Genomic DNA, 21,366 nt, shown 5'->3' with positions numbered 1-21,366 from the left:
TATCACAGAGCCCCTCGGGAACCCAAACATTTGCCCACTCCCACCCCCAAATGTCCAAAACCAGAGTAAGACTTTTTTGTTGTTGGTTTATTTGGAATGGGTCCTCTTCCTGTGGTTTCCACACAGGTACTGGAAAATAACCCGAGGGGAGCCGCCTCTACCCCAGAGATCCAAGGTCACAGGGCGGTAGCAGTCCAGAGCGGGAGCGGGCTCGGGAATCCGAGCGGGTCCTGGGTCCTAACGTCACTTGCTGAGCAGGAGGCCAGCGCGCAGCACGCGGGGGACTCGGCGGATGGTCAGCGAGACGCGGGTGCCGCGCACCAGGCGGGCTCCCGGCTGCGCCGAGGGGCAGGCGGCGGCGTTGGGCGGCAGGGAGGCTGCCTCGAGCGCGTCTACGCTGGCTGCCGCGATGCCATGGAGGAGGCGCGTGTAGGCGGTGCCACGGAGCACCAGCAGGCTGCGCGGTTCAAGCAGCAGAGAGGTGGCCGGCCGGGGCGGGGGCCGGGGCTGCAGGGAGGGTTGAAAATCAGCGGGTCCCCAGAATTCGGTGGCGGAGGCAGACGAGAGTTCAGCAGGTTTGGGGGTTCAGGGGGTGAGGGTCAGTGAGTTCCAGGGGCAAAGGCTGAGGGGCAAGTGTGCTCCTAAGAATCAAGGCTTTGGAATGAAAATCCCAAGGGCGACAGGGCCAGGGCCTGGAGGGGAGGGGCACGACGGGAGGGAATGGGGAGTGGTCGGCAGTCTTTTGGGAAAGGGTAGGAACTAGGCTGCAGATGGGGGCGTCTAGGTGTCTAAGGAATCTGCAAGGGTCTGGGACTGAGGGATCAGTGGTCCCAGTAAACTGGGTGAAACTGGGCCAAGGACTTGGCTGAAGCCAGGAAGGGAAGGAGAGAGAAGCAGGTGTGGTCTGGGCAGATGTGGGCTATCTCAGGATGCTTTAAGGACACCAGCAGAGGGGAGCAGACAGGAGCATGTGGGATTGACAAAGGGAGCCCCGGGACTTCCCTGGCGGTCTAGTGGTTAACACTCTGTGGTTCCATTGCAGGAGGTGAAGTTTCTGTTCCTAGCCAGGGAACTAAGGTCCTACATGCTGGGTGGTATGGCCAAATAAATAAGTTTTTTGGTTTTTTTTTTTAAAGGGGGAACCCTAAGGAGCAGCTGTGATCAGGGTGTCCAGGGTAGTTTCTGTGAACACTGGGGCATCAGACATGCATCAAAGAAAAGGTCAGGGAAAGTGCTGTCATGAGCAACCCTCACAGAAGGAAGGGGGCTTGAGCAGTGAGTCATAGGTTGAGGTGCCAAGAGAATCTGGAGGTGTCCTGCACGACAGATCACATTATTGGAGTGGGAGGGAGGAGGTCAGTATTGGGGTGCCTATGCAGTGGCCATTGAGAGTCAGGGTGTCTTGGAGGATATCAGAGACACCCCTGAGGGGATGGTGTGGGGGTATCAGGATATCAGTGTCTGTTGGAGAACTGGGGAGCCCTGCCTGTGGTATTGGAGTGCTCACTCTAAATATGTGGGGCCAGGACATCTGTAGGATGTCAGGATAGTCACTCAACAGGTGGGGGTATCGGGGTATCTGTGAAGATCATGATTTCTAGGGCACCCTGCAGGTAGATGGGTATCAGGGCTACCTCATAGGTGGGTGGAACTAGGGTCTCTTGGAGGATATGGGAGGTCGGAGCGCTCACAAGTGGCTGGGGCAGCATCTCAGGGCCCACCTGCTCTGTTGGGTTATCATCCTCTGGCTGCCGAGGCTCGTAGAGGTCCAGCATGGTGTGAGAGCCCAAGCTGATAGTGCTGACGGTCGGGTAGTACAGTGGCCCATCCTCGTGGGGCTGAGGAGTGAGTACCAGAGCTGGATGGGGCAGGAGTCCACACCCCACCCCCCAACCCTCTGAGGTGAAAGGTGTCCCCCAGCTGGGGACAGGGAGGCGAATGCTTGGTTGGGCTATGTGAACTGCTTAATGAGAGTGGATGTGGGTCAACATGATGCCCCGCGCCATGGTGGGTCCTAGGTCTGGGGGGTGGGGTGAGAGTGTGGTTACCATGATGCCCTCCCCAGGCAGATACTGGTTTACAAGGACGTGGTTGGCTGGGAGACCCCCAAAAAGGCTGAGGTCAGACACTTTGTCCACGTAGCGCTGGAGCCATGGTGGCAGTCGCTCAGGAACCATTCCCCGGGGATGGGGGAGCCCACCTGGGGGAGGATGATGGGATGCTGAGGGCACCCAACCAAGGAGCTCTGGCACCAAGGAGCCCCCATTAGGAATATCCTAGTGGTTGGTAGCACTCTGACCTCCTCAGGGACCCCTAACTCTTTGGAGATCCCCACTCCACTCTTCAAAGCTTTCCTGCTTCTCCAAAACCTAGAGATGCCCCCCAACCCATCAGGAAATTCTAACCCCTCAAGACCTCTACTGACCTCTCAGAATCCTCCTGATCCTTGGGATCCCTTGAGCCCTCAGGGACCCCCCACCTTGGCCTCAATGTCCTGAGACAATCAAACCTGACATGCCTACCCCAGCCCACATCCCTAAGTCAGCTATGCTCACAGTCAGGGACACTCACCCCAGTTCTGTAACTTCCTCCCGGAGAGCTGGGTCCATTTTGGCTTTGGGGCATTGAAGACCTGGGAGATGAAAGGGGGTCAGTCCTTTTTCAAGGACCACCCTCTCTGATTCTCCCACCCAGGCCAACAAAGCGGTTTTTACCTGGGGTGGAAATGGGTCATCTCAGTTTCTGTGGGATCATTCTCTGGGATAGTGTTCCCAGGATTTTGTTGTTTGCCTTCTCCCCCTGTGGAGACCACAAGCCTCAAAGCTGACCTGTGTCTACCAGGATTGAGGAAGGGCTACAATCAGGGTCTGAATCTACCCAGAGCTCTGGGATGGATTGGGCTCTTTCAGCCCAGCAAACAGTCTGCACTCTAATTTTCTGATCCCTGGGCTATCTCAGGACAGTCTGAGTCCGGAACCTCCTTGTTCCTATTGCCTGGGGGAGACAAGGTGCTAAACTGGGTTATTCAGTACAGTCAAGGGAGTACTTTGAAAATTCTCCACTGCCAAGACCCCAGGGGTCTAGAAAGGGTTGTCTCAAAGAAGTCTAAGGGACTTCCTGGATGGTTCAGTGGCTGACTCCACACTCCCAATGCAGGGAGCCTGGGTTTGATCCCTGGTCAAGGAACTATTAATATACCCCACATGCTGCAACTAAGAACCCGCATGCCACAACTAAGAACCTGCATGCCGCAACAAAGTTTGAAGATCCTTAATACCGCAACTAAGACCCGGCACAGCCAAATAAATACTAAAAAAATAAAAAGTTGGACTTCCTTGGTGGTCCAATGGTTAAGAATACACCTGCCAGTGCAGGGGACATGGGTTCGATCCCTGGTTTGGGAAGATCCCACATGCCGCAGGGCACCTAAACCTGTGTACACAACTACTGAGCCCACACACCCTACAGCCTGTGCTCCAAAACAAGAGAAGCCACTTCAATAAGAAACCCATGCACCGCGACAGAGGGTAGCCCCTACTCGTCGCAACTAGAGAAAGCTTGCGCACAGCAAGGAAGACCCAGAGCAGCCAAAAATTAATTAATTAATCAAAAAGCATCCTTAAAAAAATAACCCTAAGAAATCTTCTTATTCCCTTCGTGGTAATGGGGCTGGGATGGGTTTTCTCAGTAGGAGAGTCTGAGCTTTCAAGCTAACTCATTCCTGGGACTCAAACAAGATAGGAGTAGTTGAGACTGCACAGGGCAGGTTCAGGCTCTATAACCAAGGCTCTGGGGCTGCAAAGGGCTATCCCAGTGCATGGATTCTGAACTTTGTAAAACTCTTCTTTCCCCAAACCTTAAGAATAGAATGCAGACTGTACTATCTAACACAGTAGATGGTGGTCTGGGCTTGGTAACCTTGTTCCCAAGGCTCTGGGTCTATGCTGAGCTATCAGCAGAGGGAAGCGTTTACTCTTAACATTCTGAGGCCTGAATTATCTCAGCACAAAAACCTGAACATTGTAAATTCTTCATTCCCCAAATCTCAAGGGCCTGAACTGGGCTCTTTCAACATGTGTTATAACCTCCTTTTCCCTATAACAGTAGCAGGATTGAGTTGTCTTAGCACAGGAAGCCTAAACTCCATAATAACCACCACCTTTCTAGGTATCAGTTTGGAAAGTTCCCTGGTGGTCTAGTGGTTAGGATTCAGCGCTTTTATTGCTGTGGCCTGGATTCAGTCCCTGGTTGGGGAATGAGATCCTGCAAGATGTATGACTTGGCCAAAAAAAATATCAGTTTGGTTTCCCCTAAGTCTTCTGGGAAAAGCTCTTTTGCCAGGCCCTAGCAGGTGTTGAGAAAGGAATATGGAAGGTGAGGGATGGGTGCTGGGTGGCACTCTCCTTTCTGCCAGGATCTTCACTGTGGCCTTGTGGGCTCTCACATGAGAGCTGGGGGTTGGAGAGGGATCTGGGAAGAGGAGAAGAACAGACCAGAACAGTGTTGAGATCACCTGTCGAAGCAAATACTCCTCCTCTTCCTTGGAGATGAAGTCAGGGATGTAGTAGATTACAGGTGGTGCCTAGGACAGAGAGATCCCCCTGAAGGTGTGGCCCTTCCACCTGCAGACTAGTGCTAACACCCATGCGCAGCCTTTCCTCTGGAGCATAGCTCAGGATGTCCCCAGACAGGCCAGGGCCTTAAGTCAAGGGACCGATGACTATTTGGGGGATGAGGAGGTGGGGGTGAGGATAGGGCTGGATCCTGAGGGTAAGAATGGAGAGGGAGGGGTCAGTCCCAGCCCACAAACCCAGGAGCTAGCCTCCCTATCCATCTCCACTCTTATCTCCCACCCTCTAGTCCCCACCTTCACCCTCTGCACCCCCAGTCCTGACAACCTGCTCCACCCTGAATGGTTCCAGGGCTGGGACCCTGGCATCCTGATCCTCCATCGACAGCAACTCCAGGTACCCGGTCAGACCTGTGGGGAGGGGAGAACATGCTGAAGTAACCAAGCCTGCCGCCCTCAGACTATGATCCAGCTTTCTGCTCTTACCATGGGCCACAGCCTCAGCTCAGACCTCTAGGGAAACTCTTTTGGTTTCTAAAACCTAAGCCCTCAGTATCTCAAAAGCCACTCAGTGCACATCCCCCACACTTGCCCGGACACAAGGAGCACCCAGAATACTCCCCCAAACTCCATCCACCAAAGGTCCATCAAACTACACATATTTGCTGTCTTAAGCTCCCACAGAGAACAGCCTCTGACTCCATCCGCCGCTTTCCCAAGAGCGCCACACATATCCCCCAGGGCTACACACCAGAGTCCCTTTAAACACCTTGATTTGAGACCTCATCGTAAAAACTGCCATGCCCTGACTAAGCACAGCACAGCATGCGTGCCTAAAAACTGCAATCCTGGCTAACAGTGTTCAAGGTCTTCATAGATCCTCCTCTCTCCTCGAGCGCTTTCAGACGCTCCATTCTGAGCACCCTTGTGCCCCCAATCTAAGCCTCCTCAGACATACCCATTTTCAGTCTCCTCGGATCCCCCTACTCTAGACTCCTTTCAGATTTCTCTTCCGGAGCGCCCCTTCACTGCAGCACCCCCGGACCTGAGTCTGACTCCTTTCACGCCCTGAACCCCCTGGGTCCCCCGACTCTGTCTTCTAGAATCCCACATTCTGAGCTTCCTCGGACTCCCATATGCGCTACCCTGGGTCCCCACTCTCAGCTCTCTTGGACTGCCATCTCCACCCTCGGCCACCCCGCAAACTGACCGTCCACCAGTGACCCCTCCAACATCCAAATTCAACACCCCAATTCCTTTCCCAGCTACTTCCGCTCCCATGCCGACGCAGGCATGCTCAGACCAATGGGAATTCTCAAAGGCTCTAAAGCTCCGCCTTCCACCCAATAGGCCCTCTCACAGAGTGTCGCCCCGCCCCCTCACCCTCGTTCGGTGATAGGCTATGCCTCCTGGCCTTTGAGCCACTAGACCCTTCAGAGACCGAGCTTCGTCTGGACCGACCAATCAGAGCTTCAGAATGGAACCCATCCACACCGCGGAGCCAGCCCAGAGCGGAGGCGCAGCCTTGGCGGCCCACAGGGAAAACGCGTGTGTTGGAAGGACCCCCGCAGGTTAGGCCATCCTATACGAGCCGTAGGGAGACGAGATTGAGGGAAGGACTTCCTCTGCCGTGCTCCCCTAGTAAGGGTAGAGAGGCACGGCCGTTAACTCCCTAAACACAGACCCCACACGGAAAGCCATAGAAACGTCTTTATTGAAGGGGATAGGGGTCATGCTGAGTTTGGGGACATGCAGTGAAGGGGCAGTCGTGAGCTGTCCTTGGTTTTCAGGGCCCCAGGTCTGCCCTGGACACCCTGGGCCTTCAGGGTCTCCGTCGGTTTCTGCTGTTCTGACCAGGGTGCTCTGAGGTCCTTCAGGGCCAGTAACTTAGATTTGGCGTTTTGGACCTGTGACCAGAACGTAGATTGAAATGGGGGCTCCAGGATTTGGGATCCCCTGAAGGCCTCGATGCTCCTCGTCTATTAGAGAGAGAGGCTTGAGGATTTGGGGTTCCCTTGGGACTGGGGCTCTTGGAATTTGGGTATCTTGTGATCCATGGACTCGGGGCATCGAAATCCTCTGGTTTCCAGGGATGAGAATTTCTGTTTGGGGGTCTCCTGGTGCCTATGAATAGGGCTTGACGTGCCCTGGGTGCCTAGGATGCATATCCTGACTACAGTCTCCTCCATCTCAGGCATAGGGACTTCCATGGTTGGGGGATTCCTGGGGGCTTGGAATCGGATTTTTTAAATTTGGGATTCCCTGGGGATTTGGGGTTCCATGATTTGGGGGTCCTGGGAGTTAGGGTTTTGGGCTCTCCTAGGGGCTGTAGGAATTAGGGGCAGAGGGAAGTTTGGGACATGTACTCTGGGGGTTGGGATCCTGAGTCCCAGAATGGGGCCTCCAAATTTTGGGGTCCCCCAAAGGGGGAAATCATTACTTAAAAAATAGAGAATTTTCTGGGAGCCTGGCCAGCACAGGTGCTGTGGGCCACATGGGGTGGGCTTCATACAAGGCACTGGGGGTTTCTTGAGGGTGCAGAGGGTAGGAAGACTTGGGGGTCCTGTAATTAGCACTTCCAGGACTGTTTTGGCATCTGTAAATTGGGGGTGACAGTGGGCTGGTTAATGTGGGTCTCTTCTTGAGGGGTAAGAGTAGAGGCTTTTGTTAATGGAGGGAGTGTCCGATTGCAGTCTAAGGATTTTGGGGTGACCATGGGAGTCACAACATCTTGACAGGACTGATAGTAAATGTGGGTCTGTTACTCTTCTCTGGAGATGTTTCTTTCAAGGGGGTTTGACGTGGGGAGGGACTTTGTTAATAGGGAATGGTTTTGCTCCAGTGACTAGTGACTCAGGAATGTTCTACTGTGGAGCATCATGTAGAGAAAGTCACCGTCATTTGGGGTGAGATGGAAATCTGTTCATTGGAGGGTCTGATCTGAGGGGTGGGACTAGCCTGAAGGTACTACACTCAGGGAATCTCTTTCTGGGTAACATAGGGTCTGTACTTGGGGGGTCATCATGGGGGAATCTGTTAATAGGGCCTCAGTGATCGAGGGCTGGCTAATGGGGGTCTCTATTCTGGATGTGTTACTGGGAATCTCTATCTCAGGGTGACTCGGGGGCTCCTCGTGTCAGGAGACGCTAGAGGGGGCTCTGTGTCTCTGTCGGATGTCCAGAGCCTCTAAGACTGCATCTCCGCCCTCAGCATCCAAGGAAACCAGCAGCAGAAGAGCAACCTGGGGAAAAGAACTGTGTCACGCCCCAGTGCAGGGTGCGGGAGCATCTGGACCCATCCCCACCCAGCTCTTCCCCAAGGTCTGGGATTTGGCCTTTCTGGGTTCTGCCTCCACCTCTCTGGCTCTCTTAGGCTCCTCTGGAGCAGAGGGTGTTCTGTCTCCCTTGTTTTTGTTTAGTCGCTAGCTGTGTCTGACTCTTTGCGACCCCATGGACTGTAGCTCACTCCTCTGTCCATGGGATTTCCCAGGCAAGATTATTGGAGTGGGTTGCCATTTCTTTCTCCGGGGGATCTTTCCGACCCAGGGATTGAACCCCTGTCTCCTGCTTGGTAGGCAGATTCTTTACCACTGAGCCACCAGGGAAGGTCTTACTTGCCTCTTAAAAATTGAATTCACCAGAATTCATGGTGGGTCCGGGGAAGCTAACTTAAGTCCTAAGTTTTCCTAACCTCTATTTCCAGCCCCAACCAGAACTCCAGACCTCTCTGTCCAGTGACCTGGCGGATGGCTTTCCCTGAATTATCCCACAGGAGAGGGGACCAAGGGTTGCTATGCACCTGGAGATGGAGTTCTCTGATGCGATGTCCTTTGGGGTCCGGACTGTTGTAAAAGTGCGTTTGGGCTGCGTCACTGAAGAGAAGGGCAAGGTTTCAGGTGATGGGATGACAGACCCACCTCTGTCCTCAATATCCACCCAGACTCTTTGTCATTAATATTTATCTACATCCCCAATATCCTACACTTCCAACAGCCATCTAGACTCTCTTTTCAGTAATATTCCCTGTGTCCTCTGAGACCTACCCATGTCCCCAATGCCTGCTCAGAGCCTTATTAACATCCTCTTCTCCATAACACCCATCCTTTCGGGGGTCCGACTCATCATTTTCCTGGATCCCCAATTAAATACTGGAGATTCTGTCACCAGCATATACCTAAGGACCCATGACCTTACTGCCTACCCCCAAACCACATTCCTCCTCACACCCAGCCCGCAACTCACTTGTCACTTGATGCACTTTTTTGGCTCCAACATTGTCCCCAGGGGGGTCAGTGGATCCACCAATCCTGGGGAGACATGACAAGTGCGAGGAGTCAGAGCCACAAGAGGCCAGAGTCTGGCAGGAGCTGAGCTGCAGGGGGCCTACGAGGAAAGCGCTAGGGTATGGGGATGGGTGTCCACTCTATCCTCCTGGTCCAAGAGGAGGAGACATCTAAGGTGGGTATCAGGGCTCTGGGAAGTACCCTGGGTGATGATCAGAGTCTGGGCTCACCTCTGAATTCGAGATGCTGGTGCAAAGACGCCATGCTTCGGGGGGCAGGTGAAGTACCGGACACCGAAGACAGAGCCATCGTGCTTGCCGGTGGGCTGGTCTAGCTCGATGCCATACCAGTACCCTGCAACAGGAGGGTGTCAGGATGCCTTGAGGCCCTGCCTGCCCCCCGGCCCAGATAGTGATCCTCACCTGGGGCGAAGTCTGTCTTTCCGTAGAAGCGCACAATCCCTTGCTTCTGGCCAGCAACGAGGACTTGGTCTCCAACCTCAGCCTTGGCTCCTTCGCGCTGCTGCAGGCTGCCCAGAGATGGGGATGATGAGGGCTTCTTCTTACCTGGGGGTGGAGGGGACAAGAGTTGAGGGTGAGGCCTCCGCCCAGGGGATGCTGTGCCACCCAGAAAACCACAAGGTAGGAACTCTGTCCTTGATCAAATGAGATGAACTGCAGAGCCTTTCTCTGAAATAGGAGTGGGGGGTTGGGGGGCTTGAAAGAAAACCCCAGCTGCCAGAGAAATGGGGTTGGGGGCTTTAGGCATTAGAGAGAAAACTGAGTCAAGAACCTAGAGAACCCCAAAAACTCTCAAAGTTAAGGATACTGAGGCCAAAGGAAAACCCGAGTGTCAAAAGTCAGAAATTATCCTTTTAAAATGAAGGAGAGGGGGAACTTCCCTGGTGATCCAGTGGCTAATACTCCACACTCCCAATGCAGGGGGCCTACATCAATCCCTGGTCAGGGAACTAGATTCTGCATGCCACAACTAAATATCGCGCGTGCTGCAAGGAAGATGGAACACCCCACGTGCCACAACTAACACCCAGCACAGCAAATAAGTAAGCAAATAAAGAAGTATTTTTAAAATAAAAATATGAAGAGGGGAAAATAAATAAAATGAAGGAGGGAGTTGGGTCTGAGGATAAATCAAGTCACTAAAGCCAGGAATCCCACAGATTCTTCCCTAAAACTGGGAGAAAGCCTTTGAGTCTAAGGGGAAGCTAAGTCACAGGGGGCAGGGAACACATACAGGTCCTTCCAAGAACTGGGTGGGACCAGTACTGAATCAAAGGAGAAACTCAGGTACAAAAGTCAGGGACTCAGAGTTTGTCCTCTAAAATGGGAGTTTGGGCCTGAGGAAAAACTGAGTCACAGAAGCTGGGCTACCCACAGAATATCCTCAAGACTGGCTCCTGTCACCCCATGGGCTCCGCCTGACCTTTGTGTTCCCTGCGGCCCTTGCCAGTGACACGGGAGAAGTCCATTCGGGGAGTCCGAGGTGTGGAGGTGACGGATGAAGGAGGTGCGTCCACTGCCTTGGAGATCTTGGACACAGAGGCAAAAAGACCTGGGGGGACAGAGCCTGGGCTGGGACTTGTCCAGGCCTCTGCCCCCTGCCCCATCATCACCCGACCCCACCCCTCAGTCAGCAGCATCACTACTGAGTGGACCCCTGTGGGACTGACCCTGCTTGGGAGGGCAGATGAAATACCGGACGCCCCCAACACTGCCATCATTCTTGCCCTCGGGTTCATCCAGCTCCACGCCCACCCACTGGCCACTGGCGAACTCCGTGGTCCCGCAGAACCGCAGCGTGCCCGTCTGGAGGAAACAAGGGAGGATATGGCTTGGGTGGGCCTTGGGAGGCCATGATAAGATCACTGGCACAGGGAATTCCCTGGCGGTCCAGTGGTTAAGAGTCAGCACTTTCACTGCTGAGGGCTCAGGTTCAGTCCCTGGAGATCTTGCAAGCTGCACAGAGTGGCCAAAAAGAAAAACAAATCACTGGCAAACAAGCAACATGGTGGGGTGTATGAGGGAGCCCCAGGCTCAAATCTCAGCATCTCAGCTTGGACATCACCATCCACTGGCTATGTGACTTAACCATACTGTGCCTCAGTGTCCTCTGCGAAATGGGAGTAGAAATTGCACCCACCTTACAGGATTGTTACAGAGCTGCCCTGCCCAATGTAGTAAATAGCCACTAGCTACATAATGACAAAATCAGGACCTCCCCCATGGTCCAGTGGTTAAGATTCCATGCTTCCACTGCAGGGGCTATGGGTTTGATCCCTGGTCAGGAAAGTTCCACATACTGAGCAAGGTGGCCCCAAAAAAAAAAAAAAAATTAACTAAAATTAAAATATTTCCCCAATTGCAGTAGCCACATTCCAAGTTCTTAATAACCACATGTGGCTTGTGGCTACTTCACTGGACTATAAATACACAGAACATTTCCAATCTCACGAAGTCTATTGGACATGAATGCTACAGACACGGAAAAGTCCTCAGTACAGGGCTTGGTGCTGAGTAAGGGATCAGTAAGTGTTGACTATTCGTATACTGTGACTTTCATAAAAGGGCTGAACGGGCCTCAGTGTCACCTGTAAAATGAGGATAACAGTCCACCTCAGAGTCTAGTTATCTGGTGGAAACATTTTTAATATATGTGACATTGCTTAGCTGCAGTGAGTGTGGCTATTATCATTTGGGTGAGATTCCTTCACTGCTCTACACCTCAGTTCCTTGTCTATGCTGCTGCTGCTGCTGCTAAGTCGCTTCAGTAGTGTCCGACTCTATGCGACTCCACAGACGGCAGCCCACCAGGCTCCGCTGTCCCTGGGATTCTCCAGGCAAGAACACTGGAGTGGGTTGCCACTTCCTTCTCCAATGCATGAAAGAGAAAAGTGAAAGTGAAGTCACTCAGTCGTGTCCGACTCTTAGTGACCCCATGGACTGCAGCCTACCAGGCTCCTCCATCCATGGGATTTTCCAGACAAGAGTACTGGAGTGGGGTGCCATTGCCTTCTCCGTCCTTGTCTATAAAATGGGCTAAATAATAGTGCTTCCTTTGGAGAGTTGGTGTGGGGATCAGAACAGTGGCTGGCACACAAAGAGCACTTGGTGTACACCAAGCCCTGTTCTAAGGGGTTTACTCATTTCAACTAATTTAAACTTGGAAAAGAATCTAAAAGAGAATGGATATGTGTGTATGTGTAACTGATTCATTTTGCTGTACAGTGAAGCAAACTAACACAACATTGTAAAATACAAATTCATTTTTAAAATAAACCTCATACAACCCCCTGAAATGGGTATTTTTAGTTTCCTTTTACAGATGAAGAAACTGATGCCCAGAGAGGTGAAATCACTGGCCCCACAGCTGACAAGTGGCAAAGAGATGTGCTTGAGCAAATCCTAATAACCACTGTGCTGTGCTGCTTCTCTCCAGGCAGAGACTGTTATTACATGTCTCCAGACAAAGGTTTCACCACTCTGGATTTCTTACAGTCTTCTGTGTTGTAAAATGGAGAGAGTCAACCCCTCCTGCTTTCAAAACTGGCACACTGATTTGATTAGATCATGTACAAGAACTTTCCAAAGGGGGCTGATGCATGCAAAACTCTTGATTAGGAAACAAAGTGTGACTTTATGGCTTCTCACTGTACAAAGAAACAAAATCCAGTCACTGCAGTGGCCTGCAGGTCCAGCCCCTGCTAACCTTGCCACTTCACTCTCCCTAGATAACTCCCTTCCATGCACACTCCTCTGAGCCTTTGTACCTGTGGTTTCGTCTTATATTTTTGCAAGGTGAGCTCCTTCCCATCTCAGCCCGTATATCACCTCCTCAGAGATGCCTTCTCAGAAGACGCTAGCTAAAAGCACCTCTGCCCTCGGCCAGGGCCAATTTATTAAATATTTGCATTTAATAAATGTTTTCAAAGCCCTTGCTACTGGAAATTATCTTAACTGTGAGTTGACTTTATTGACTGTCTCTTCTTCAATAAAAATGGAGTTCTATGAGAGCAAGGCTGGGGCTGACACAAGTCTTTACCCCCAAGGACAGGCTGGGTCCAGCATGGAGCCTGACGGACAGCAGGTAAATGAATTCAATTTGGAATACCTGGATGAATGAAGATGTTCTCTGTCCTCTGGGACTTTATCCCTGCTCCCTCTCCCTGCTGCTGCTGCTGCTGCTAAGTCGCTTCAGTCATGTCTGACTCTGTGCGACCCCATGGACTGCAGCCTACCAGGCTTCTCCGTCCCTGGGATTCTCCAGGCAAGAACACTGGAGTGGGTTGCCATTTCCTTCTCCAATGCATTAAAGTGGAAACTGAAAGAAGTCGCTCAGTCATGTCTGACTCTTAGAGACCCCATGGACTGCAGCCTACCAGGCTCCTCCATCCATGGGATTTTCCGGGCAACAGTACTGGAGTGGGGTGCCATTGCCTTCTCCCGCTACCTCTCCCTAAGACCCCCCTTTCTCCTTTTCTTCTCCTGGCTCACTCCTCCACATCTTCAAGTGGATGCATTCCCCATCACACCCCTGATTGCTCTGACCAGTACTTTTTTCCCAAGCAAGGGAGTGATCACTCTGGGAGCACAGGTGGACCCTGAATGGGGACCACAAGGCCCAGGGGACCCAAATGGGGCCGACCTGTGCTGATCACTCTGCCTGTGCTTCCTCACGAGAGCCACAACTGCTCTGGGCTGTCACTGTCAGCAGATGGATCTGTTGTCCCCCTTGGACTAAGAGCTCAGTCCAGCGTGGGGCATAATGGAGGCACTAGCAGAACGGCTGGATGAAATAAACGCTGTGTGCATGCCTGGGAGGGTGGACAGACAGAGGGGGCGAGTCTGGACTCTGCCCAAGGCCGCAGCTTTGCGCGCTGAGTCCTGCCCTCCCCTCCCTGCTCCAGTTCCTGACCTTCTGGCCATCCAGTAGCACGCGGTCTCCCAGGCGCAGGCCCAGTGCACTGAGCATGAGATTGCCTGGGACGTTGTCATAGTTGGGTAGTGTGACCTTGGGGAGGGCGCAGGAGAGTGGCACTGCCTCCTCCAGTAGCGTCCTTAGCTCCTTGGCCACCAGTGCTGCCTCTGCCTTGTCCAGGGACATGTCCATGGGGTCTGGGACCACCTCTGCTGGCACTTGTCCCTTTCGGTTCTGTGGACCGACAGGAAGAGAGGGGGAGAAAACTCAGTGGTGGTAGGCTGCCCTCCCACTGAGGCCATGCCCCCAGAGACCCTGGGTCAAGGTGAAGCAGAGACGGGAGTAAGGTCATGCTCTGGGCCACCATGGCAACAGGAAGGGATGCGGCATTAAGGTTCAGACCACGGTCCCCAGGGAAGTCCACCCCTGAGCCCTCAGCCGGGGATGTCAAGTATGGAGCCGACGGGGAATGAAGGTCCCACTTCAGTGCTGGAGGTCATGCCTTCAGGGCCAAGACCCCAAGCCCAGGAATGGGGCCATGGAAGGACAAACACAGAAAATGGGCTCCTGTGGTACCAGGTCAAGGGTCCAACTGGGCCAATGGGGAATGAGAGCTTCAAGAAAGGCAAGTGGTCCTGCCCCTCTCCCATTCTCTGCAGAGGCCTGCTGGCTGGAAAGGGATTGGGAAGGAAGGAAAAGGAAGGTAACAGGACTGGGCCAGGGTGGCAGTACCCGAAGCGCCGGGTTGGCGCCGTGTTCCAGCAAACATTTGGCCGCGCCCAGGCACAGGTTGGAGGCAGCGATGTGCAGGGCTGAGCCGTGGTTGAAGTCACTGCACGTGGAATTCACCACTGGGAAGTGGGTGAGAGGAGGGTTCCAAGTGAGCGCCCTCGGCACCCAGCCCTTTCGCTGCTGCCTTCCAGTCTCCCGAAGTCCATCTCTTCATCTCTTAACCCGCAGGCTCCAGTGCCTCCCCCAGCCTCAGACAGAGCCCCGCCCCTGCTCGGCCACGCCCCTCCCGACTAGCTCCTGCCAGGTCTCAGTAGCGTTAAGGACCACTGAGCCCCATTTCCTGCACCTCCCACCTTCCATCCTGGCCTCCCAAGCCAGGTCCATTAGTCGTCTTCCCACCCTTCTTCACTCCCTACACCTGAGCACCCTCCCCCTGCTTCAAGACCTCCTTCCTCTCCGGGGCCCTGCCCGCTCCCAGCCCGGCCCCTCCTCCTCACCTCGGGGCCGCGCACCCTTCAGCAGCACACGCACGAGATCGGGCACGTCGAAATAGGCGGCGTAGTGAAGCGCGTTCATGTTAGTCCAGCGGCTACGCAGGGTCACGTCTGCGCCCAGAGCCAGCAACTGCTGCGAGAGGCGCACCGCCGCCGCAGGGTCCCCTGCGCGACAGCCCAGGTCAGCTTGGGTCCCCTCCTCCAGAGAGTGGGGCCAGGGCCATGGGGCAGACCCTGGGCCTCAGGGACTGCACTTTGGGATCCTAGGCTGTGGGTGGACTCAGGATGGAGGTCTGAGGGCTGGAGTTCTGAGAGTGTCGGGCGTGGGAGCCTAAGTTTGGGGGTTCATGGTTTGGGGGCTAGGACCCTCACCGACTCCGTGGGCCCCAGCCTTGCACGCATAATGGAGCAGTGTCATGTCGGTCAGCCCATCGCGATCATTCACATGGCAGCCTCGACGCAGAATCTAAGGGTACCGGGGACCAGGGAGGGTTACCCAAACACGTGAGGGACCCCTTCCCCTCCTCCCTCGCATCACCAGTGTCCTTACCTCGTTGCCGATGACGTCGATCTTGTGTTGGACTTGGGGCACCCACTGACGCACGATGGCGAACAGCTCAGGGATGGTGGTCTGGGGGTCAAACAGAATCTCCTGGCAGGCAGGGTCGTTGGGGTCGAAGAAGGTGAAGGCTGGGGTGGTGAGAGGTCCAAGGTCACCCCCAGGCAACCTGACCCCGCCTCCTTCCACCCTGAGATACAGCAGCCCTAAGTCTTTGTCTTTAAGACCTCCTAAGGCAGGGTCTCACACTGGTGGCCTGTGGGCCCTGGCCATTTTCTGTGGGCCCAGCATGAGGTTTCAAAATGAAGAGGTTTCACATAAAAATTAGGATGCCCTCGTGTTTTGAAAATTAAACATCAGGCGATTCCTGTATAACAGCCACCTCTACCTCACGAAACAAGAGTGTGACAAGGAGTCTGCATGCCCAAGGGGATTGCTACTGTTCTGGCCCATGGTACCCTGTCAGTCTGGGCACGATTAGGCCGAATCTCCAGAGTAAAGAAAAAAATTTTTAATATTGATTTATTTATTTGGCTGCATGTGGGATCTTTGTAGTAGCAGGCAGTATCTAGATCTAGTTCCCTCACCAAGGATCGAACCCAGGCACCCAGCATTGGGAGTGTAAAGTCTTAGCCCCTGGATGACTAGGGAAGTCCCAGAGTAAAGAAAACTTAAAAGCCAGAAATCAGTTTTAAGAAAAATCTCCCCAATTTTTCAGCTACTGTGCAGTCCACATAAATGTACCCATGGGCAGGATCCAACCTGTGGCCAGCCAGGGAGAAACCCAGAGGAACTTCCATCTCCCTGCTTTAGACTCTGAGGATTGCCCTCTAGTAATGTTCAGCACCCAGCACAGGGCTGGCACGTGGTGGGAACTCTGCCTGTTGAATGGATGAGCACGTGAATGACAAGATGATACAGAGCCCAGGGAAGTACCGTACGGTGTCCAGTAGGCAGCCTGTGTGCTCCTTTAAAACCCCAGCCCTTCTTGGCTGAGATCCCTGCCCTGGCTCCCATCACACTTGAGTACAGATCCAAATCTCACTCTGGCCCAAAGGCCCTGCACCAACTGGCCTTGTCTGTTCTTTGCTCTCTCCCCCTCACTCATTCCCCTCCAGTCACACTGGCCTCCTTCCACCCTTTCAATTTGCCAGGCAAATTGCTGTCTCAGGGCTTTGTGCTTGCTGTTTTTCTTGCCAGGGCCAGTCTCCCCTCAGATCTTCTTAAGGCTCCAGAGAGGCCTCCCCAGACCACCCTGGCCAAGTGAGCACCTCTGCCCTTCTCCATCTCTTGCCTCGCCACCCCCCCAACTTTTTTTTTTTTAATTTGGCTGCATCGCAGGGCATGTGGGATCTTAGTTCTCCAACTAGGGGTCAAACTCACACCCCCTTCATTGGAAGCACAGAGTCTTAACCACTGGACTGCCAGGGAAGTTCCTCTTGCCTTTTTAAAAATTTCTTTAAGAATATCACTACTTGGGTACTTCCCCAGCCATCTGCTGGTTAAGACTGCAGAGACCCGGGTTCAGTGCCTGGTCAAGGGACTAAGATCCTGCATGCCTCATGATGTGGCCAAAAAAAAAAAAACCCCACTACTTGTTTACTCCTTCCTCCCTCCTCTTTTCCTCTCTTTCTCTTCTGCCCTCTTTTTCCTCTATCTCTCTCACTTGTCCCCCTCACTAGGACATTTCTGTTCTCCCTTATCCCCAAGGCCCTGGCATCCAGGAGATGCTCAGTCTCCACTGAATTAATGTACACATTTAATAAACACATACATGAGTTTCTCCTGGAGTCCACCTTAGCCCTCTCTCTGGCCTCAACCACATTTTCAGATTCCTTCACCTTCTGTGACCAAATCCTCCTTGTTTTACAAGCAGCAGGATTCCTGGGCGTGGGGAACAGACACCCTAGGCTCTTTGACATCCCAGCAGGCCACAGGCCCCAGCCACACTTCCAAAGGAAATTTTCCAGTTTTCCGGGATGGATACCCCACCCTGGACACCCAGATAATGTTATTTTTCTATCAGACTGAGGGTAACCTATAGCCTCTCTGATCCCCCTCTAGTAAGTGACACATGTCCACAGAGGCCATCCCTCTTGCCCTATCCTGCTGGTGCCTACTCTCTGAACTTGGAACCTAGTTGAACGTACAGCTACTGAGGATTCCCAGCCAACATCTAAAAGCCTCCTCCTATACCCAGTTCTGGCTGAGCTCCACTCTCTCTATGCAATAACCAGAGGGAGCTTTTAAAAATATAAATCAGAACTGCCACTCCCCTGCTTTTAAATACCCATGCCCCCACCTCCAACTGCTCTCCCCACCATCACATTTAGAATATACACGAAGTCCTCACAGTAGCCTTGAAGGCCCTTCCCAGATCCAGCCCTTGCCAACCTCTAACTTCATCTCTGATCACTCCCTAACTGCAGCACCATGATTTTCTTTTTGTTCCAAGCTCAGTCTTGCCTCAGGGCTTTTGCAACTTGCTGGTTACAGCCTGGAACTCTCTTTTCCCAGCTTTCCTATGGTTGATTCCTCCTCTTGCTCAGTTGTTGTTGTTTAGTCACTAAGTTGTGTCCCAACTCTTTGTGACCCCATGGACTGTAGCCTGCCAGGCTCCTCTGTCCATGGGGTTTCCCAGGCAAGAATACTGGCGTGAGTGAGTGATAGTTGCTCAGTCGTTTCCGACTCTTTGCGACCCCATGGAATTCTCCAGGTAAGAATACTGGAGTGGGCTGCCATTTCCTTCTCCAGGAGATCTCCCTGACCCAGGGACTGAACCCACATCTCCTAATTGGCAGGCAGATTCTTTACCACTGAACCACCAGGGAAGCCCCCCTCATGCTCAGGGTTTCCACCTAAATGCTTCCTCGTCAGAAAGACCCATCCTGATTGCTCTATCTCAAGGTGCTGCCCCCTAGCCATTCTCTATTATTATATCTCCATCTTTTATTTCTTTCATAGCATTCACTCCAATCTGGACTTATCTGATTTTTTTTTTCCTGACCATGCCTCATGGCATGTGAGAGTTACCAGACCAGGGATCGAACTCATGCCCTCTGAAGTAGAAGTGCAAAGTCCTAACCGCTGGACCCCCAGGGAAGTCCCTGAATTTATCTGATTTATATATCTGTAACTTGTTTAGTCTTGCCTTCTCTCCTGAGAGCAGAGATCATGCCTGGACTGCTCACCATTAAATCTCCATCTCCCAGCAAAGGCTTGTCACCGAGTATAGTACTGCTGGTGAATGAGTAGACACTTTCTATATATCTAAGAGGACACCTCCCTCTCAGCTCCACAGCTTCCTACCTCAGAACCTTCACTCCTGTGATCACCTCTCCTGGGATCCCCTTCCCCTTGTTAACCCTCAATCCATCCTTGGGTCTCCCTTGAATGTTATTTATTCAGGAAAACTGTATCTTAAAAGGCTCTTGCAGACTCCTATTCTTGGCAAACACGATTCTCATCATGTCTTTAATTATGTACTTGTATTTTTGTACTTATTTGTGTGACCATTATTGAAGCCTGTGGATTTTCTTAGGCAAAGACTAGATCTGTCTGGCCCCACGTCCTAGGTCCATAGCAGGCTTTCAAAACATGCTTGTTGAATGACTAAAGGACTGAATGATGTGTCATGAATCAAATATTAGGATTATCCCAATTCCATTCTCCAGTGGGTGAATGAATGAATGAGTGAAGGGGGGTGGGGATGCAAGGGCCATGACTCCTCCAGACCACCTTCAAATCCTCGGGAGTCCTCCCACCATCTCCACCAGCGGAGTTTTCAGCCGGATCTCCCTGGCCACCCAAGGCTCCAGGCCATATTGCAGGATGGGGAGGGGGGTTACCGTAGTCCTTAGGGAGGGGGGCTGGTGCCGAGGGGTGCACAACAGGCTTCTGCCGGCGCTCCTGGGTGGGGCTGGGGGGCTCCGGGACGGGCTCATCCTCCTCCTCCTCCTCTTCTTCCTCCGCCCTGAGCGGCGGGGCCATGGGGGCAGGATCTGTCTTAGTCATGGTCCTCGGTGGCCCTCGGGGGGCAGGTGCAGAGTTGGGGGTGGGCTTCAGGCAAATCCTAGGGGCAGAGGTCAACTAGAGAGGGTGATCCACAGTCTCCAGAATCTGAGCCCCCGATACGCTCCCAGGGCTCCGGATTGCTCTCACGCCCCCAGCACTGGATTTTGGGCAACCATAGAGATGTCAGTCACCCATCAGAGGACCCTGGTTTGTGGGCCTACGGTCTACCATTTCCCCCAGGCCAGTCCCCCATTCTTCTCCTCCCGCGTCAGGCCCTTCAGTCTAGGCCGCCCCCTCCCCGGGTTTGTTTATCTCAGGATGCAGGATGCTTTGCCCCTCCCCTTCTCCGCCGGCCTCCCCTCTATCCGTCTTACCTCGGGTGGATGGGGCTGAAGACCAAAGCTGAAACCGGGGAAACTGGAGTAATGGGGTGTCAGTGTCTGGAGAAGTGATGGGGGAGAAGGAGACAGAGAGAAGGGGATGAGGCCCAGACGCCGACGGGGGGATGGGGGTGGAGAGGGAGGGGCACTGACAGCGCATGCGCCGTGTCACCCCCAACCAGGCGCGGGGGCGGAGACAGCGAGAGGCTGTTTGCATTGATGAAAAGGCTGCAGGCAGGAACGGTAAGGGAAGAGACACAGAGGATGGGGAAGAAGAAATGGCCACCAAGAAAGATGTGAGGCTTGGAGACAGAAGGAAAGAGATGAAGCAGTTGTTCATTCGTTAAGTCCTGGGAAAACCTGCACAGTCCTTCCCGCTGTGATAGCGCCTTCCCCGCAGGCCTGCAAACCAGACCAATTAGGGCAGGGGTCTGTGGTAGTGACAGGTGTTTTCTCTCTCTAACGTATCAGACCTGACCTCTTCTCCACGTTCGCCCTAGACAAGTGATGTCTCAGAGGGATGGTTTTGTAGAGACTCCTATGGTCATTGTCATGGTAATTGTCGCAGAGTGCTCGCACCGCACTTACCAGGCCAAGAGAAGTTAAGCCACTTGCCCAAGGGTATAGAGCAAGTAGGTAAAATGGAGCTAAGACTTGAATCCAAGTAGCTCGGCTTAATCACCATGCTACCTGACTTTGGCAGTGTAGGGCACACATCTGCCAACAGACCCCTCCCCAGAAAGGCCTCCAGGAGCCAGCCAAGGATGGCTCCATCACAGTGGCTTGGCTGTTTCACACCTGACTATGGCCTGCCGTGTCCACTCCGATCTGAACATAACTGGTTGACTTTGCCTTCCACCCCTCATCCTTCTAATGCGCCGGCCCAGTAGCTCCATTCAAGGTATTCCCAAGGTATTTCATCCCTCACCCTCATCCCAGGCCCTGACCCTGGTCCATCCTTCATCCTCTCCTACCTGGACTATGGCAGCAGCCCCTTCCCTGTTCTCCCTGCTCCCCCTAACACCCCAATATGCTGCCACAGGGGACCTATTAATGCCTATCACATCAGGACCTTCCTAAAGGCATCTGCTTGCTGCACCTCACCCCAGATAAAAGCCAATGTCTCAACCATAGCCCACAAGTCCCATCATCTTGCCAATCTCACCTCCTCTCACTGTCCCCGTCACTCGCTGCACTCTAACCACACTGGCCTCCTTGTCCCTCCTCACCCCTGGACCTTCGCACTAGCTGTTTCTTCTGCCTGGAATGCTCCTCCCCCAATACCTGATCTCCTTTCTCCTCTCCTTTAGGCTTTCACTTATTGGTTCCTTTTCAGTGAGACCTTTTCGGCTGTATCTAATGTTGCCTCCCAACCCCGCCCTCCTTACAAACTCACTCCT

General features: G+C 53.2%; 2 protein-coding genes and 1 long non-coding RNA gene across 7 annotated transcripts; 1 reads left to right on the top strand and 2 right to left on the bottom strand.

Annotated features, from left to right (window-relative positions):
- Positions 1 to 69: 69 nt before the first annotated feature.
- On the bottom strand, positions 70 to 5,862 carry ALKBH6 (alkB homolog 6). 5 transcript variants are annotated; one of them, XM_070387946.1, is made up of 7 exons: positions 5,781 to 5,862; positions 4,899 to 4,981; positions 4,514 to 4,582; positions 2,572 to 2,632; positions 2,049 to 2,200; positions 1,722 to 1,838; positions 70 to 507 (listed from the first exon to the last, which is right to left on the bottom strand). In XM_070387946.1, exons 1-7 carry the CDS (start codon positions 5,803 to 5,805, stop codon positions 244 to 246), a joined length of 771 nt encoding a protein of 256 aa, XP_070244047.1. In that variant the 5' UTR covers positions 5,806 to 5,862; the 3' UTR covers positions 70 to 243. The 5 variants fall into 5 exon arrangements, with proteins under 5 accessions (XP_070244047.1, XP_070244048.1, XP_070244049.1 ...); XM_070387947.1 differs by lacking the exon at positions 5,781 to 5,862 and adding an exon at positions 5,529 to 5,737; XM_070387948.1 differs by lacking the exon at positions 1,722 to 1,838.
- A 1,810-nt stretch (positions 5,863 to 7,672) lies between these two features.
- CLIP3 (CAP-Gly domain containing linker protein 3) lies at positions 7,673 to 20,879 on the bottom strand. The gene is made up of 14 exons (XM_005908217.3): positions 19,961 to 20,879; positions 19,421 to 19,644; positions 15,564 to 15,703; positions 15,386 to 15,479; positions 15,017 to 15,178; positions 14,520 to 14,638; positions 13,785 to 14,021; positions 10,543 to 10,678; positions 10,296 to 10,424; positions 9,275 to 9,418; positions 9,083 to 9,206; positions 8,812 to 8,876; positions 8,369 to 8,441; positions 7,673 to 7,811 (listed from the first exon to the last, which is right to left on the bottom strand). Exons 2-14 carry the CDS (start codon positions 19,584 to 19,586, stop codon positions 7,757 to 7,759), a joined length of 1,644 nt encoding a protein of 547 aa, XP_005908279.1. The 5' UTR covers positions 19,587 to 19,644; positions 19,961 to 20,879; the 3' UTR covers positions 7,673 to 7,756.
- Positions 7,753 to 10,546, top strand: LOC138991803 (uncharacterized). The gene is made up of 3 exons (XR_011467681.1): positions 7,753 to 7,890; positions 8,273 to 8,465; positions 9,794 to 10,546. It is a non-coding gene; the product is annotated as an uncharacterized lncRNA (long non-coding RNA).
- Positions 20,880 to 21,366: the final 487 nt, after the last annotated feature.

The sequence above is a fragment of the Bos mutus genome, chromosome 18 (genome assembly GCF_027580195.1).
Source record: "Bos mutus isolate GX-2022 chromosome 18, NWIPB_WYAK_1.1, whole genome shotgun sequence".
Classification (NCBI taxonomy): Eukaryota; Metazoa; Chordata; class Mammalia; order Artiodactyla; family Bovidae; genus Bos; species Bos mutus.
Note: the sequence above shows the minus strand (reverse complement) of the source record. Positions and strands in the feature narration are given on the sequence as shown.

Coding starts and splice junctions, on each gene's coding strand:
- ALKBH6 (XM_070387946.1), bottom strand. CDS start 5,805: ATGTTGGAGGGGTCACTGGTGGACG. Junction 4,583..4,898: donor AACCATTCAGGGTGGAGCAG/GTTGTCAGGACT, acceptor TCTCTGTCCTAG/GCACCACCTGTAATCTACTA. Junction 508..1,721: donor ATGATAACCCAACAGAGCAG/GTGGGCCCTGAG, acceptor CCCTCCCTGCAG/CCCCGGCCCCCGCCCCGGCC.
- CLIP3 (XM_005908217.3), bottom strand. CDS start 19,586: ATGACTAAGACAGATCCTGCCCCCATGGCCCCGCCGCTCAGGGCGGAG. Junction 15,704..19,420: donor CCCCCTCCCTAAGGACTACG/GTAACCCCCCTC, acceptor TCACCACCCCAG/CCTTCACCTTCTTCGACCCC. Junction 14,022..14,519: donor GCGCCAACCCGGCGCTTCGG/GTACTGCCACCC, acceptor GTCGGTCCACAG/AACCGAAAGGGACAAGTGCC.